At 46.2% G+C, this 14,730-nt stretch overlaps 1 protein-coding gene across 1 annotated transcript in view; it reads right to left on the bottom strand.

Moving 5' to 3' along the window:
- ints4 (integrator complex subunit 4) overlaps positions 1-14,730 on the bottom strand; it is a 56,418-nt gene that overhangs the window by 34,020 nt on the left and 7,668 nt on the right. The window contains exons 3-8 of the mRNA XM_078222596.1: positions 13,480-13,597; positions 8,944-9,050; positions 7,065-7,250; positions 4,252-4,302; positions 2,329-2,417; positions 731-851 (exon numbers count right to left, since the gene is read on the bottom strand). Of these exons, the coding sequence (XP_078078722.1) occupies positions 731-851; positions 2,329-2,417; positions 4,252-4,302; positions 7,065-7,250; positions 8,944-9,050; positions 13,480-13,597 (672 nt within the window). The remainder of the gene's footprint in view (positions 1-730; positions 852-2,328; positions 2,418-4,251; positions 4,303-7,064; positions 7,251-8,943; positions 9,051-13,479; positions 13,598-14,730) is intronic.

The raw sequence follows: 14,730 nt of genomic DNA on the forward strand, positions 1-14,730 counted from the left end.
TCTATGGCTCTAGGCAATGTGATAAAGGCCAGATAATTGGTTTTAGTGATGTTGTTGAGAGAGGAATGTTGGCCAAGACACCAAGGTGAAGACCTCTGCCCTCCAAAATGACACAGTAGGATCTTTTATGTCCAGATAAGAGGGCAGAAGGAACATCTCAGATCAAAGGCAGCAACGCTCTAACAGTGCAGTACTCCTTCAGCACTGTACTGGGAATGTCCGGAGCAAGACTTAAACACACAGCTCTCAACCGAGCCACAACATAATCAGCAAGGGTTATCAAGGACAGGGGATTAAGACAAGTAACCACGTGGAGCAGAGCTGTAGAACTCAATGTAATAATTAATTATTGGGGAGGCAGTGGTGCAATGGCATTGTCACTGGACTAGTAATCCAGAAAGCCAGAGCAAGATCTGGGGACCCGGGTTCAAATCCCACCAAGGCAAATGGCGAAATTTGAATTCAATAATAATCTGGGATTAAAAGTCCACTGACGACTATGAAACTGTTGTCGATTGTCAGAAAAACCCATCTGGGTCACTAATGTCCTTTAGGGAAGGAAATCTGCCGTCCTTATCTGGTCTGGCCTACATGTGACTCCAGATCCACAGCAACGTGGTTAAATGTCCTCAGAAATGGAGGCAGCTAGGAATGAGCAATAAATGCTGACCCAACAAGCGTTGCCCACATCCATAAAATTAGTAATAAAAAGTCATGGAGCAAAACCTACCAACAGTTTGGCTGCTTGTACTCTCACCAGCCAGGATCCGTCATTCACCATGTGACAAACCTTCCCAAAAGCATCATCGACCAGGCGAATTTCCTCATTGGATGATGGAATAGGGACTATACTAAAGTAATAAAGATAACAGGGCATGATCATAGGGGCACTTTGCACCAACACATTCAGTCCTCAGAAAAAACATCCTCAAACCCTTTACCTTCCCTTCAATCCATGCAACCACTTTAATTACTGAACACCGACACAGTAAGAAGTCTCACAACACCAGGTTAAAGTCCAACAGGTTTATTTGGAATCACGAGCTTTTGGAGCGCTGCTCCTTCATCAGGTGAGTGGAGAGGTAGGTTCACAAACACGGTATATATAGGCAAAGACACAATTGCAAGATAATTACTGATTAGAATGTCAAAAATGGTTGGAATGCAAGTCTTTACATGTAATCAAGTCTTTACAGGTACAGGCAATGCGAGTGGAGAGGGGGATAATCACGGATTAAAGAGGTGCGAATTTACCGCTGTAAAGACTCTTTTCCAACCATTCTTCACATCCTAATCTGTAATTATCTTGCAGTTATGTCTTTGTCTATATATGCCGTGTTTGTGAACCTACCTCTCCACTCGCCTGATGAAGGATTCCAAATAAACCTCATAGAATCATAGAAACCCTACAGTACAGAAAGAGGCCATTCGGCCCATCGAGTCTGCACCGATCACAATCCCACCCAGGCCCTACCCCCATATCCCTACATATTTTATCCACTAATCCCTCTAACCTACGCATCTCAGGACACTAAGGGGCAATTGTTTTAGCATGGCCAATCAACCTAACCTGCACATCTTTGGACTGTGGGAGGAAACCAGAGCACCCGGAGGAAACCCACGCAGACACGAGGAGAATGTGCAAACTCCACACAGACAGTGACCCAAGCCGGGAGTTGAACCCAGGTCCCTGGAGCTGTGAAGCAGCAGTGCTAACCCACTGTGCTACCGTGCCGCCCGACTTGTTAGACTGTTAGGATTTGTTAGACCTGTTAGACTTTAACCGGGCGTTGAGAGACTTCTTACCGAGCCCACCCCAGTCCAATACCGGCACCTCCACATCATAAACACCGACAGATTAACCTCACCGCAAAACACAAACAAATAAATCCATGATCCATTAGTCACATGCTGCTGATTTAAGAAATATTTCATGGAGGGCAGGGTGGTGTGGGGAAGAGATTATGCGCTTGTGGACTAAATTCAAAAAAGCCCTGCCTCCAATCTCAAACTCTGTCAATAGGCTACTCCTTCGCCACTGCATTGCCAATAGGAAGGAGATTTGGAACGGGTGTCCAGAGCAGGGGGCTGGTGTGCCACCACCTGTCTTCTGTCCCATCGCCCAACATGCATCCCACCCCGCCCCAGTCAAAGTTGAATTTTCCCCCCGTCGAACAGAAATTAGCTTGTAACGTGTCCCTTGCTTAATGTAGTATATGCCCTTTGTCTATTGGCCCCAAGTTGGTTTGAGGAGGATCAGTCTGGGATTTCAGTGCAAGAGCCAAATCTAAACCACACTCAAATACGCCTTAATGCAGTAACACTGACCTGTCGGGGTACAGCTGGCTGAGAACCCACACCAGCTGCACAGCCACAGAGCGCACTTGTTCATAGTCGTCTGACAAAGCTTTGCAAGCCTTTGAAAAAGTAACCGGAAAGGAAACAATGTGGTGAGTGCCAGTCATGTTCAATAACGTGCACTGATATAGCACATTTAACACAGCAAAATCTCCTAGGGCCCAGGAGGACATAGCAACCAGGCAGAAATTGAATTGAGTTGGTGCAGACTTGCTGGGCCGAATGGCCTCTTCTGCACTGGAGGGATTCTATGATTCTATCTCCATCAGGCCTCCCAGGTATGGACCTGATGAGAAGAAAGCTGGTAAATGGCTTAGGAATTAGCTATAAAGATCATTGACTCATAGAATCATAGCACAGGAGGAGGTAATTCAGCCCATCTAGTCATGTAGAGTAATCTCTAACATTTGGGGCAATAATACTTCGTGGTCATTTTAGAGATCTCATTCACATTTTAAGGGGCGTCTGGACAAATACATGAATAGGATGGGAATAGAGGGATATGGTCCCCAGAAGAGTAGGGGGTTTTAGTTCAGACGGGCAGCATGGCCGGTGCAGGATTAGAGGGCCAATGGGCCTGTTCCTGTGCTGTAATTTTCTTTGTTCTCTTTGTTCACCCGGAGGAAACTCACACAGACATGGGGAGAACATGCAGACTCGACACAGACAGTGACCCAAGCCAGGAATTGAACCTGGGTCCCAGGCGCTGTGAGGCAGCAGTGCTAACCACTGTGCCGCCACTTAGTCCCTCAAAAACTGAAAAGGCCAAAGTATCCGTTTCTTCGGTAATCCTAAACTCTGGGACTCCCATTTCGCAAAATAACCATAAACTTATTGGTCAAGTCTAGTCAGTGATTACCGTAGGCTACAGCTTAAGTGACCAGGACTTGGGAATGGTCTTCGGTTCAGTGAAGGAAACCATCTTTTATGCAAACTGGCTTTTGCCTTCAGCACTTAATCTCTAGCTGAGCTGTTTCCCAAGGATGGCTGCCCCCGTCCCCTACCGTTCTGTTGCTTCAACCCCTGATCTCTGTCTGAGGTGGTTCCTGGGGATGGTTGCCTCTCTCTCTTGCTGCTGCTGCTTCTTCAACACCTCATCCGTGTCTAAACTGCTTTGTGACTCACAGCATTCTGACTATCAATTATATCAATTGCAAAGAACTCCCTTTTCCATGTTATTTCCTTTTCCGTCCTTTCTGCTGCTCAGACATGGATTGCAAAATACATGGCAGTTTGATTTTACTTGTGTAAAAAATCCATTCATTTTAATAGCATCCTACCATTTCATGACAAGTTCCCTTTTGAAAGCTATTATTAAAGTGGTTTCCAGTAGTCAGTCAGTGCATTTCAGATCATCAAAATTTTTCCAATAGCACATTTGGTTCTTCTGCCAATTATCATGAATCTGTCTCCTCTGGATACTGACCCTTCTGGCAGGAGTAACTCATCCTCCTTATTTCCTCTATCAAAATCCATCATCATTTGGGACACCTCTATTAAATTTCTCCTTCACCTTCTCTGCTCCAAGAACAATCCCAGATTCTCCAGGCCCTCCACACCACTCGAGTCATAGAATCCACAGTGCAGAAGGAGACCATTTGACCCATCAAGACTGCACCAACTCTCTGACAGAGTGTCTTACGCAGGCCCTCTCTCCCACCCTATTCCCATAACCCCGCACATTTTACCATAGCCCGTCCACCTATCCTGCACATCTTTGGAGTGTGGGAGGAAACCGGAGCACCCGGAGAAAACCCATGCAGACACGGGGAGAACGCGCAGACTCCACACAACAGTCACCCGAGGCCAGAATTGAATCCAGGTCCCTGGTGCCCTCAAGCCTTCTGGTAAATCCCCTCAGCACCCTCTCCAAGACTTTTGTGACATCCTTACCTGGCAGTAGATGATCTGCTGCAGCTTCATTCCCCGTTCGTGTAACTGCAACTAGGACAAAGCACAAAAAAATGCACCAATTCTCAGCCAGAGCAGCCCAATAAGCAGGTCGCAGATGCATTGCAATTATTAAAGTTGTGGTCGGCCTCATCATGATGATACAGACTGACAAGTGGCCATCCAGGTGAACGCTGCTATGGGACCTCCCACCCACACTGCCTATCGAATTTAAAACCTTGCACAATCTCGGGACGTCCCAAAGTGCTTCACAGCCAAGTAAGTAACGTTTTTAAAGTGAGCTCACTGCAATGAAGGAAATACAGCAGGCAATATGCACAGTGAGTTCTTAGAAACAGCAATGTGATAAAAGACCAGTAATCTGTGTTGATTATAGAACAAAGAAAATTACAGCACAGGAACAGGCCCTTCGGCCCTCCAATCCTGCAAAAATAAAAATGATATATATTGGGAACAAATGAGCCTGCAATGCTCAAGACAGGTTTTCTGGCTGTTTAGCTCAAGATATTTCCAGATTGTAATGTCCAAGTAACAATGGACATTGAAGTCCAAATTATATGCTGCCCGTCTGAACTAAAGGCGGCACAGTAGCACAGTGGTTAGCACTGCTGCTTCACAGCTCCAGCGACCTGGGTTCGATTCCCGCCTTGGGTCACTGTCTGTGTGGAGTTTGCACATTCTCCTCGTGTCTGTATGGGTTTCCTCCGGGTGCTCTGGTTTCCTCCCACAGTCCAAAGATGTGCGGGTTAGGTTGATTGGCCATGCTAAAATTTCCCCTTAGTGTCCTGAGAGCGTAGGTTGGCGGGATTAGCGGGTAAATGTGTAGGGATATGAGTGGGGGTAGGGCCTGGGTGGGATTGTGGTCGGTGCAGACTCGATGGGCCAGATGGCCTCTTTCTGCACTGTAGGGTTTCCATGATTCTATGCTATGATTCTAAAGCCCCCTACACTTCCGGGGACCATATCCCTCTATTCCTATCCTATTCATGTATTTGTCCAGATGCCCCTTAAAACTCACTATCGTATCTGCTGCCACTACCTCCCCCGGCAGCGAGTTCCAGGCACCCACCACCCTCTGTGTAAAAAAACTTGTCTTTAAACCTTGCCCCTCCCACCTTAAACCTATGCCCCCTAGTAATTGACTCTTCCACCTTCATAAAGTTGGTTTAGGGATTAATATTGGCCGAAGACCAGGGAGAACTCCCCGCCTTTCTGGAGAAGTGATTACATTTCTAAATTTACTGGCTGTGAAGGACTTTGGGGTTTCTAGGGTATGACGGCAGAATGGTTATGATGTTGGATGAGTAATCCAGAGGTCAGGACTAATGATTCAGAGACATGAGTTCAAATCTCATCACGGCAAGTGGAGAATTTATATTCAGTTAATAAATTAAATATAAAGTTAGCGTCAGTAAACAGTGACCATGTAATGCCTGGATTGTCACGATTCACAAATGTGTTTTAGTGAAGAAAATCTGACTTCCTTACTCAGCCTGGCCTCTATGTGACTCCAGACCCACTCTTGAGTCTTAACTGCTTGGCAAGCCATTCAGTTAAGAACAACTCTTCTTTAGTTTCTGCCTTAAGGCAGGTCCAACGCACAGCATCACAACCTCCACCATGGATAGCGCAAGGAGGCAGCTTCTGAATCCACCCCAGCTGGAACGGGGATCGAACCCCATACTGCTGGCGCCAATCCGATCCGGGTATTGGTCCGTCCAGCCAACTGAACCAAGCAGCCTCCCCAGGAGTCCATGGTGTAATGTCTTAACTATGCCAGGGGTTAGGAGCTTTAAACAAAAAGACTTGGTTTGCACGCAGATTGAATCTACGAACGACAGGTGTATTCTATGAGCTGTTTATTACCTGTACAGAGTAGAAACTGAAACTGAAAACAGGAGCCTCTGAAACACCCCAATGAAATCAACATCAAAGCACATTTAAATTCAAGTTGCTGCTGTTTGATATCACAACCACTTGCATATATACAGCATCTTTCACGACCACCAGGCACTTCAAAGCACTTACTAGACAATAAAGTACCCTTTTTGAAGTGTAGTCTGTTGTAATGTAGGAAACTCAGCAGACAATTTTACGCACAGCAAGCTCCCAGAAACAGCAACAGGATGATGACCAGATAATGTCTTCTGTTGTTAACTTTTAGGGATAGATAAATATTGACCAAGGGAGAGCCTCCTTTCTATTCTTTGAAATAGTGCCAAGAGATATTTTATAGAATCAGAGAATCCCTACACTGCAGGAGGAGGCCATTCGGCCGACTGAGTCTGCACCGACAACAATCCCACCCAGGCCCCATCCCCGCAACCCCATGTACTTACCCTAGCGAGCCCCCCCTGACACCAAGGGTCAACTTAGCATGGTCAATCAACCTAACCCGCACATCTTTGGAGTGTGGGAGGAAACCGGAACACCCTGAGGAAGCCCATGCAGCTACGGGGAGAACGTGCAAACTCCGCACAGACAGTGACCCAAGGCCGGAATCGAACCCGGGTCCCTGGTGCTGTGAGGTAGGAGTGCTAACCAATGTCCCACTGCACCACTCCATATGTCCCACCTGAGAGGTAAGCGGTCTAATACCTCTTTGAAAGCGACTCCTCCAACAAAGCAGCACTCTCTCAGTACTGCTCTGGGAGTATCAGCCTAGATTATGTGCTCAAGTCTTTGGAATGGCAGTTAAACCCACAACCTCCTGACTCAGACACGACAGGGCGAGCATGACCTGAATATCAGCTGAGCGTGTGCTGAACAGGCCACACACAGTGAACCAAACTCACCATGGCTTTCATCGCAGCTGTTCGGACACGAGGATCCTGATCGGTGAAAGAGTCGCTGATGATTTTCTGCACATCTCTGGCAGCAAGGTTTTCCAGCTCCTTCATTGCTGGCTTATCGAGGGACCCCAGACAGCCGATCAGCTGCAAGCATTTATTACGCACCATGTGGGACGTATCCGCCAAGTGCTGAATGTGGCAGAAGAAAAACCACTGGAGTTACACAGAATGCAAAGAAAGACTTGCATTTACTTAGCGCCTTTCACAACCACAGGACGTTCCAAAACGCTTCACAGCCAATGAGGTCATCTTTGAAGTGCAATCACTGTGGCAACATAGGAACCATGGCACCCAATTGGCACACAGCAAACTACAACAACCAACTACGTGACAATGACCAGAAAATCTATTTTGTAGCTGGTTGAGGGATGAATATTGATCAGAACACCAGGGAGAATTCCTCACACCAAAATAAATGCAAATTGCTGCCGATATTGGAAATCATAGAAATCATAGAAACCCTACAGTACAGAAAGAGGCCATTCGGCCCATCGAGTCTGCACCGACCACAATCCCACCCAGGCCCTACCCTCATATCCCTACATATTTTACCCACTAATCCCTCTAATCTACGCATCTCAGGAAACTAAGGGGCAATTTTAGCATGGCCAATCAACCTAACCCACACATCTTTGGACTGTGGGAGGAAACCGGAGCACCCGGAGGAAACCCACGCGGACACGAGGAGAATGTGCAAACTCCGCACAGACAGTGACCCAAGCCGGGAATCGAACCCAGGTCCCTGGAGCTGTGAAGCAGCAGTGCAAACCACTGTGCTACCGTGCCGAAATCTGAACTAAAAGCAGAAAATGCCGTCAAGTTTGAGCAGGTCTGGTAGTATCTGTGGAGAGAGAAACCGATTTAACGTGTTGAGCCCATATTTCTCTCCGCTGCTCCAAAGAGTCAAACAGACTCGAAACTTTAACTCGGTTTCTCTCTCGAGATGCTGCCAGACCTGCTGAGAAAATGCTGGAAAGAGTCAACAGGTCTGGCAGGTTTCGAGTCTATATGTCCCTTCTTCAGAGCTGGCCGTGTTTTTCTCTTTGCAGATGGTGCCAGACCTGCTGGGTCTTTTCAGCATTTTCAGCTTTTAGTTCAGAATTCTTCACACCATGGCTGAGGTACAAGAACATAAGAAACAGGAGGTGGAGTAGGCCTCGCCTTGAAGTAATCTCCTCCAGCCCCAACCTGAGGTGGCATGGTGGTTAACACTGCTGCCTCACAACGCCAGGGACGCGGGTTCAATTCCCGGCTTGGGTCACTGTCTGTGCGGAGTCTGCACGTTCTCCCCGTGTCTGGGTGGGTTTCCTCCGGATGCTCCGGTTTCCTCCCACTGTCCAAAGACATGCTGGTTAGGTGCATTGGCCGTGCTAAATTCTCCCTCAATGTACCCAAACAGGCGCCGGAGTGTGGCGACTAGGGGATTTTCACAGTAACTTCATTGCAGTGTGAATGTAAGCTTACATGTGACACAAATAAATAAACTTAAAACTTAAAGGTTTGGAACTCTATTCTTCAAACGGCGGTGGATGCTGGTTCGATTGTTAGGTTTAAGTCTGAGATAGACAACTTTTTATTCAGCGGGGTATCAAAGGATATGGGACTAAGGCAGGTACATGGAGTTAGGCCACAGAACAGCCATGATCTTACTGAATGGCACAGCATGTTTGAGGGGCTGAATGGCCTACTCCTGTTCCTATGTTCCTAAGGGGGATGGAGTTGGTGCGCTTTTCCGGTTCTTAAAGTATCTCTAAAGTTAGCCCGCCAAAAATAACTTCCTCCCCCAGGAGGAATTGGAAATAAATAGGTAAACGTTCCCTACCTTACAGCCAATCTCTACCAGACGAAAACTGAGGGGCAGATTGTCCTGGAGTTGAATTCCAATCACCAAAATAGTATCCAGCAACTGGGCCAGGACATGATGCGACTCTGCAATAAGACAGTGTATGTAAAAGCAAACACTCCAAAACCAGGGCAACTTATCTTCTCACACTAAAGCAAAACAGTGCACACTCTGGAAATCTGAAATGTGAAACAGAAAATGCTGGAAATGCTCAACAGATCCGGCAGCATGAAGTTGACCTTTCTCTACACCCTAGCTATGACTGTAACACTACATTCTGCACTCTCTCCTTTCCTTCCTTATGTATGGTATGCTTTGTCTGTATAGCGCGCAAGAAACAATACTTTTCACTGTATGTGACAATAATAAATCAAATCAAGGAAACTGAGTTAATGTTTGAGGTCGAGATGACCTTTCAGTAGAATTGAAGCTAGATAAGAAATGCAAAGGCTTCCAAAGCCAGTGGAAATAGCAGGGGACAGGAACAGCAACAGTGAAGGCCTGGGATAGGACAGAGTGTGAGCAAGATTAAATAACAAAAGATTTCACTTATGAAGAGAGATTGAACAGTATACTCTCTAGAGTTTAGAAGAATGAGAGATCATCTAATGGAGGTATACAAGATGCTAAAGGGGACTGACAAGGTAGACGTAGAGAGGATGTTTCCCCTTGCGGGGCAATTTAAAACAAGACGTCAAAAGAGGAAATGCTGGAAAATCTCAGCAGGTCTGGCAGCATCTGTAAGGAGAGAAAAGAACTGACGCTTCGAGTCCACATGATCCTTTGTCAAAGCTCCAGGGAAAAAGAGCTCACTGTTTTAGGATAAAGCAGATTTAAAACAGAGATGAAGAGAAATTAATTCTCTCAGAGGGTTGTGAATCTGTGGAATTCACTACCCCGGAGTGCGGTGGATGCCGGGACATTGAGTAAATTTGAGGAGAGAGACAGATTTTTAATTAGTAATGGGTTGCAGGGCCGTGGAGAATGGGCAGGAAAGTGGAGTTGAGGCCGGGATGAGGTCAGCCGTGATCGTATTGAATGGCAGAGCAGGCTCGAGGGGCTGAATGGCCTACCCCTGCTCCTAGTTCTTATGATGCAACAGCCAAAGAGAGTGGTCACGGGTATTGTAAAGACACAAAGGTCATGTCCAAATGAGGTGTGAATGGCTGCATATGTGGCAAGAACAGTGGTTCGAGGAATTCTGGATGTCTTGGGAGGTACCTATAATCACAACATGACGGGTTTGAGTTAGGATCCGGAAGCAATAAGTTGAAGCCAGAGACAGTTGCTGCGGAAAGAAAACTGGCTGTGGGAGCAGGGTTTTTTTCAGATGTCTAATCAAACACAAGAAGGGAAATAGAAAGCAAAGGTGAAAAAGGTTGAAGAGACAAACGTAAATCCCATCAGAGAGAACACCTTCAAGGTCAGCATTCTGGAAGAGAGGTTGTCTTGCATTTATTTACAAAGACACTTTGAGACTTTGCCCATTTTTAGTGTGGCAAAAGAAAAGCATCTAATCATGGAATTAAAGTAGTAAATGCTGGAAATAATCAGCATCTGTGGAGAGTCAATGTTTCTGCTCATGATCTTCTTTAGTAATTTATGTTACTGAAGTGCCACAAAATGATTCACATAATAAAAAGTTATTTGTTAAATTCATTCTTGGTCTATGGTCAGGACTGTCATTTGTAGCTCAGCCTTAGATGCCCCTTGAAAAAATGATCGTGAGCCACCTTCTTGAACTAGTGCTCCCACAAGCTTGTTCATGCAGCCAGTGGTTAGGATCTGGAATGTACTGTCTGAGAGTGTGGTGGAGACAGATTCACACAGCGAGTGGTTAGGATCTGGAATGTACTGTCTGAGAGTGTGGTGGAGACAGATTCACACAGCGAGTGATTAGGATCTGGAATGTACTGTCTGAGAATGTGGTGGAGACAGATTCACACAGCGAGTGGTTAAGATCTGGGATGTGCTGTCTGACTGAGTGTGTGGTGGGGAGAGATTCAATCAAAGCTTTCAAAATGGAATTCAGGCTGTTATCTGAAGAGGAAGCATGTGCACGGTTATGGGGAGAAGGTGTGAGAATGGCAACAAGTGAGTTAATCATTCAGTGAGCCTCTTTCTGCACTGCAACAATTATGCGATTCTGTTACACTGAGTGTTCCAGAATTTCGGCATGGCAATCATGAAGGAATTTGATATATGTGCCAAATCAAATGCAAACAATAGCCCTATTCTACATCAGTAACACCACACATAACTGCAGTGAGGTGAATAATTTGTTTGTTTTTGAAGGTGATGTTTAAGGAAGGTGTATTAATGTGGACACTGAGCAAACACCCCACTCACAATTTCCATGGGTTCTTCAATCTGGACAGCCTGCAACAGCCTTAGGTCAACATCATGTCCTAAGAGTTGATAATACAAGGTGCCCTCTGTACTGCAGTGCATTACCAAGTCCTGATGGGTTCAAGTTTGCTCCCATCCAATGGTCCATGTTTATCATGTAAAAATTGTAAAATTTGCTCGGTCTTGTTGATAGACTGAGAGATTCAAACTGTTTCCCATTGAGGACAGAAGGTTGAGAGGTAATTTCACAGAGGTATACAAAATCATGAAGGGTCTAGATAGAGCAGATAGGTAGAAACTATTCCCATTTCTGGAACCAGAGGGCGCAGTTTTGAGGTAATTGGCAAAAGAAGCAATGGTGATATGAGGAGAAACTTTTTCATGCAGTGAGTGGATAGGACGTGGAATGCACTAAGTGTGTGGTGGAGGCAGGTTCAATAGTATTCAAGAGGGAATTGGATTATTATCCGGAAAGGAGAAATGTGCAGGCCCACAGGAAATGGCACGGTAGAGGCACCAGGTGAATTTCTCCAATGGAGAGCCAGCACAGACACAATGGGCCAAATGGCCTCCTTCTGCGCTGTAACCATTCTGTAAGCCTTTCAAATCATTTATCTGCCTCATAAGACATGTACGATTGCTTGGGCTAAAGAGCAAAATGCATGGGTGCAAGAATATTGTTATTGTTAGCCTTGGTTGAAGCAGGAGACAGTGAAAGTGAAGGTCCTATCCTACACTAATAACACCCCACATAACAGCAGTGATGTGAATGTGGATTTTCTTCAATGGTGATGTTTAAGGAGGGAGTATCGGTGCTGTAAAGATGTCAGCAAAGCATTCAAGAGCTCAACCATCCCGCCGACTCTGGCCTGTGTCTGAGCAAAATGGAGAAGGCTCATTTGTAATGATGCCGAGCACACATCATCGGGAATGTGTCTGGGTGAAGACCACGTATTGGAGAGAGTGCACAAACCTCCAAACGACGCATCTACCCAACCCTGCAAGTATCACCTGTCCCACATGTGGCAGGATCGGCAGATTGTGCATTATCAGCCATCCCAGAACCTACTGAGCTGAAGAGGAAGCAAGTCAGCCTCGATCCCAAGGGACTGCCCAAGGAGGACCCTTAACCATAGCTCAGTCGATAGCACTCTCGCCTTCAGGTTGAAGACTGAGAGTTCCACTCCAGAGACTTGATCACAAAATCTAGATTGACATTGCCAGAGCAGTACTGAGGGACTGCTGCACTGTTGGGGGTGCCGTCTTTCGGATGAGATGTTAAACCGAAGCTTCCTCTGTCCTCTCATGTGGAGGTCAAAGATCCCATGGCATTATAGAAGGGAAAGGGAGTTGTACCAGGGGCCTAGGTCCTTACACAATCCCTTAACCAACATATTTGATGGGCTTTTGCCAGCTTCATGGTCAAATACTGATAGCAGCCAGCTTCTCATAGTTTTGGGTCATTTATACAGAAATCGAATTCTCAAATTGCCATGATGCAATCTGAACTCCTGTTCTATGTTACTGCTACAGTACACGTCAGGACTATGATGGAATACTCTTGCTGGATGAGTGCAACTCCAACATTCAAGAAGTTCAACACCACACAGGACAAGGCAGCTCACTTGCTCAGCACCCCAACCCCCACCTTCAACATTCAATCCCACAAGTGGCGCACAGTGGCAGCCGTGTGTACCATTGAACTATTTCATTATTTCTTCACTGTCACTGGGTCAAAATCTTGGAACACCCTCCCTAACAGCACTGTGGATGTACCTACATCACATGGACTGCAGTGGTTCAAGAAGGCAGCTCACCACCCACCTTCTCATGGGGCAGTTAGGGTTTGCCAACAAATGCTGGTCCAGCCAGCGATGCCCACATTTTTTTTTTATTCATTCGTGGTACACGGGCATCACTGGCTGGTCAGCACTTATTGCACATCCCTAGTTACTCGGGGGCAGTTGAGGGTCAACTACATTGCTGTGGCTCTGGAGTCACATGTAGGCCAGACCGGGAAAGGACAGCAGATTTCCTTCCCTGAACAACATTCCATGAAATAATAAAAAGATAACATAACTAAACTACAAGATAGAAAACTGGCAGTAGGAAAACGATTGGGCACTTGGAGCAGTAGGTTTCTAACGTGTTGCTGTGAAGACTTACTTTCGTTGTTCAGGGCAATAATTACATCATCGATGATGCAGTCAGCTGCGAAGCCTGAAGTTTTTGATAACAACCCAATCAAAGAGGCAATCTTCAGTCTGACTGAGCTCTCCTTCTCCTGTAATGGAAATACAAGTGTCAGCAAAGGAACGTCCAAGCCCCCAAAGCACTTCACAGGAGCGATATCAAACAAAAACTGGCACTGAGATGACAAAAGGAGCTTTTACATCAACTCTGCTTTCCCAATCTTTCCCTGTAACCTATGGTGCGTAACAATCAATCAACCTCGGTCTTGAAATTACCGAGCATCCACAGCTCCTCATTGTGAGAGGGATGCAGGATGAAAATAGGAAAGTCTGGCTACAACTGGGGATCTTCTTACAACAAGGGATGCACTTGACTCCAGAATTGGAGGAGTATAGAGAACTCGGACGGTTTTAGGGCTGGCGCCATGGTACCACAGTGGTTAGCACTGCTGCCTCACAGCGCCAGGGGTCCAGGTTTGATTCCCGGCTTGGGTCACTTACTGTATGGAGTCTGTATGTTCCCCCCGTGTCTGCGTGGGTTTCCTCCAGGTGCTCCGGTTTCCTCCCACAGACCAAAAGACATGCTGGTTCGGTGCATTGGCCATGCTCAATTCTCCCTCAGTGTACCCGAAGAGGCGCCGGAGTGTGGTGACTAGGGGGTTTTCACAGTAACTTCATTGCAGTGTAAGCCTACTTGTGACACTAATAAATAAACTTTAAAAAAAAACTGGAGGAAATTACAGAGATAGGAAGAAGGCAAAGTTAAGGAGGGATTTGAACACAGGCTGAGAATTTTTAAAAATGGAAGCATTGCAGAAACAGGGACACATGTAGGTCAGTGAGCACACGGGGCGATGGGTGAATGGGACTTCATGTGATAACATAGAACATTACAGCGCAGTACAGGCTCTTCGGCCCTCGATGTTGCGCCGAACAGTGGAACCAATCTAAGGCCCCTCTAATCTACACTATTCCAATATCATCCATATGTTTATCCAATAACCATTTGAATGCTCTTTATGTTGACGAGTCCACTACTGCTGCAGGCAGGGCATTCCACACCCTTACTACTCACTGAGTAAAGAACCTACCTCTAACATCTGTCCTATATCTCTCAATAAGAAGTTTAACAACACCAGGTTAAAGTCCAACAGGTTTATTTGGTAGCAAAAGCCACACAAGCTTTCGGAGCTCCAAGCCCCTTCTTCAGGTGAGTGGGAATTCT

This window comes from Mustelus asterias, chromosome 10 (genome assembly GCF_964213995.1).
Source record: "Mustelus asterias chromosome 10, sMusAst1.hap1.1, whole genome shotgun sequence".
In the NCBI taxonomy this organism is placed as follows: Eukaryota; Metazoa; Chordata; class Chondrichthyes; order Carcharhiniformes; family Triakidae; genus Mustelus; species Mustelus asterias.